Here is a 1732-nt window from a genome sequence, read left to right as displayed (position 1 = left end):
ATATTCATCTCACCTTCAGCAAAATTAATAATAATAATTATTGTTGTTCAACAATCTTTATGTTTCCAGTAATCCAGGATTAGCTTAATTGAGCTTTGAACAACTGGACCCTGAGGAACAAATATTGAATTGTACATCTTGTATTGCATTGTCTCCATTATACATTTTACCTCCTCATTTCTTTTGAGTATTTCTTCCTCTGTACCAGCTGCAAAGCACCAAACTCTCAGCTCATCACAAGCGATTGTTAAAAGAGGTGCTCCTTCCACAAACCAGTCTCTCTGATAACACAAACACCCCAAGTTGTAAACATTGCAGCCAAGCCACCGAAGTTCATTGTAAGATAATGGGATTTCTGAGTCTTCCAGCACAGAGTGGATGAGTGTACTAGCCTTTTGCACCACTGGAATACATTTTTTGATGTGGTACCTGTGGGTGAAACAATTACAATGTACAGTATTTTCATGTACCTGTGTTGTAAAGGTATATCTGGAGGAATATCCCAGTTGGTATTTAACAATTATCCGGCCAAATCATGCAGAATATTGAATAGAGTGTAATGTGAAGTGCTCGATTTCTATCCCATATGAACCATGTGAGCGTTCAACTTAGCCCTACTGATGGAAATGGGCCCACACAAGGACAGAAAACAAAAACAAAAACAAAAACTTGGTGACCCCATTTTTTTCCTGAAATGTAATCAGCATGCCAAAATGAAACTTTCTACATAGTTTAAAAAAAATTCTGTGGAGCAGATTCAGAGCCACCTTAACTAATTGAAAATTTAAGGTAGCTCTGAATCCACTCCACAGAACTTTTTAAAACTTTGTAAAGAGTTTCATCTTGGCTTGCTGATCACTTTGTGCAATAAAAATTGGGGGTCACTGGGTTCGTTTTTCAGATATGAGCAAATAAAGCCAAAATATAGGGTGTTTTTGCAATGCTTTCATTGCCATGGTAACTTATTACATAAAAAAAATGACTGCATCTTGTTCAGAAATAATTGATGTTTCACATGGTACCATAACATTGCTGTTACATGATGATAACAAGGTGTTGAAACTGGTTTGAGCCACCTTACCAGCAAGGCACTAGAGGAGCGTTTGTTTGACCTACTCAGCTGAAAAAACCTTTCTCAGAATTTGTGCTGTTCCCAAAAGCGCTGTTTTTTGGATTTCCAGAAAGATGTCATTGCCTGCCCAGGATTTCACTGAGATGTATTTGAGTGCCTTTCTTAATAACTCCAAGGGCACCTACAACAACAGGAATTACCACTGTCCTCATCCGCCACATGCGGGCTATTTCTATTTCCAGGTCTTTGTTGCTGTTATTATTATTATTATTTTTTAATTTAACTTTTTAAAAATTATTATTATTATTATTACAGTGCGACACGCCTTACCGTGGCCACCTAACAAAATTTTTTATAACTTATACGCCAATCAGGGTGAGTGAATTTGATTGACAGTCACCCCTCCTTGCAAAGTTTCCACTGTTGCAGTTGAACACCGTTGAATGGGTTGTTTGAGTTGATGTACATGTACTTACACGTAATTGTCAAATGTGAAAGTTTGCTGGGTGACCACGGTAAGGTGCGTCACACTGTAAATGTCAGGTTACAAACCTTTCCATCAGTGCCTTTCTTCATGGATCTTTCCACCAACCCGACCCATGTTTCTAATGCAGAATGAAGAGATGACACAAACTCCTCTTCCAGGCCAACAACATCAAG

General features: G+C 38.2%; 1 protein-coding gene across 1 annotated transcript in view; it reads right to left on the bottom strand.

The window, feature by feature from the left end:
• The window catches only part of LOC137967458 (separin-like), a 32037-nt gene extending 30305 nt beyond the window's left edge, over window positions 1-1732 (bottom strand). Inside the window, exons 1-2 of the mRNA XM_068813978.1 lie at window positions 1625-1732; window positions 171-429 (exon numbers count right to left, since the gene is read on the bottom strand). Coding sequence (XP_068670079.1) covers window positions 171-429; window positions 1625-1632 — 267 coding nt within the window. The 5' untranslated portion in view covers window positions 1633-1732. The remainder of the gene's footprint in view (window positions 1-170; window positions 430-1624) is intronic.

The sequence above is a fragment of the Montipora foliosa genome, chromosome 8 (genome assembly GCF_036669935.1).
Source record: "Montipora foliosa isolate CH-2021 chromosome 8, ASM3666993v2, whole genome shotgun sequence".
Lineage (NCBI taxonomy): Eukaryota > Metazoa > Cnidaria > Anthozoa > Scleractinia > Acroporidae > Montipora > Montipora foliosa.
Note: the sequence above shows the minus strand (reverse complement) of the source record. Positions and strands in the feature narration are given on the sequence as shown.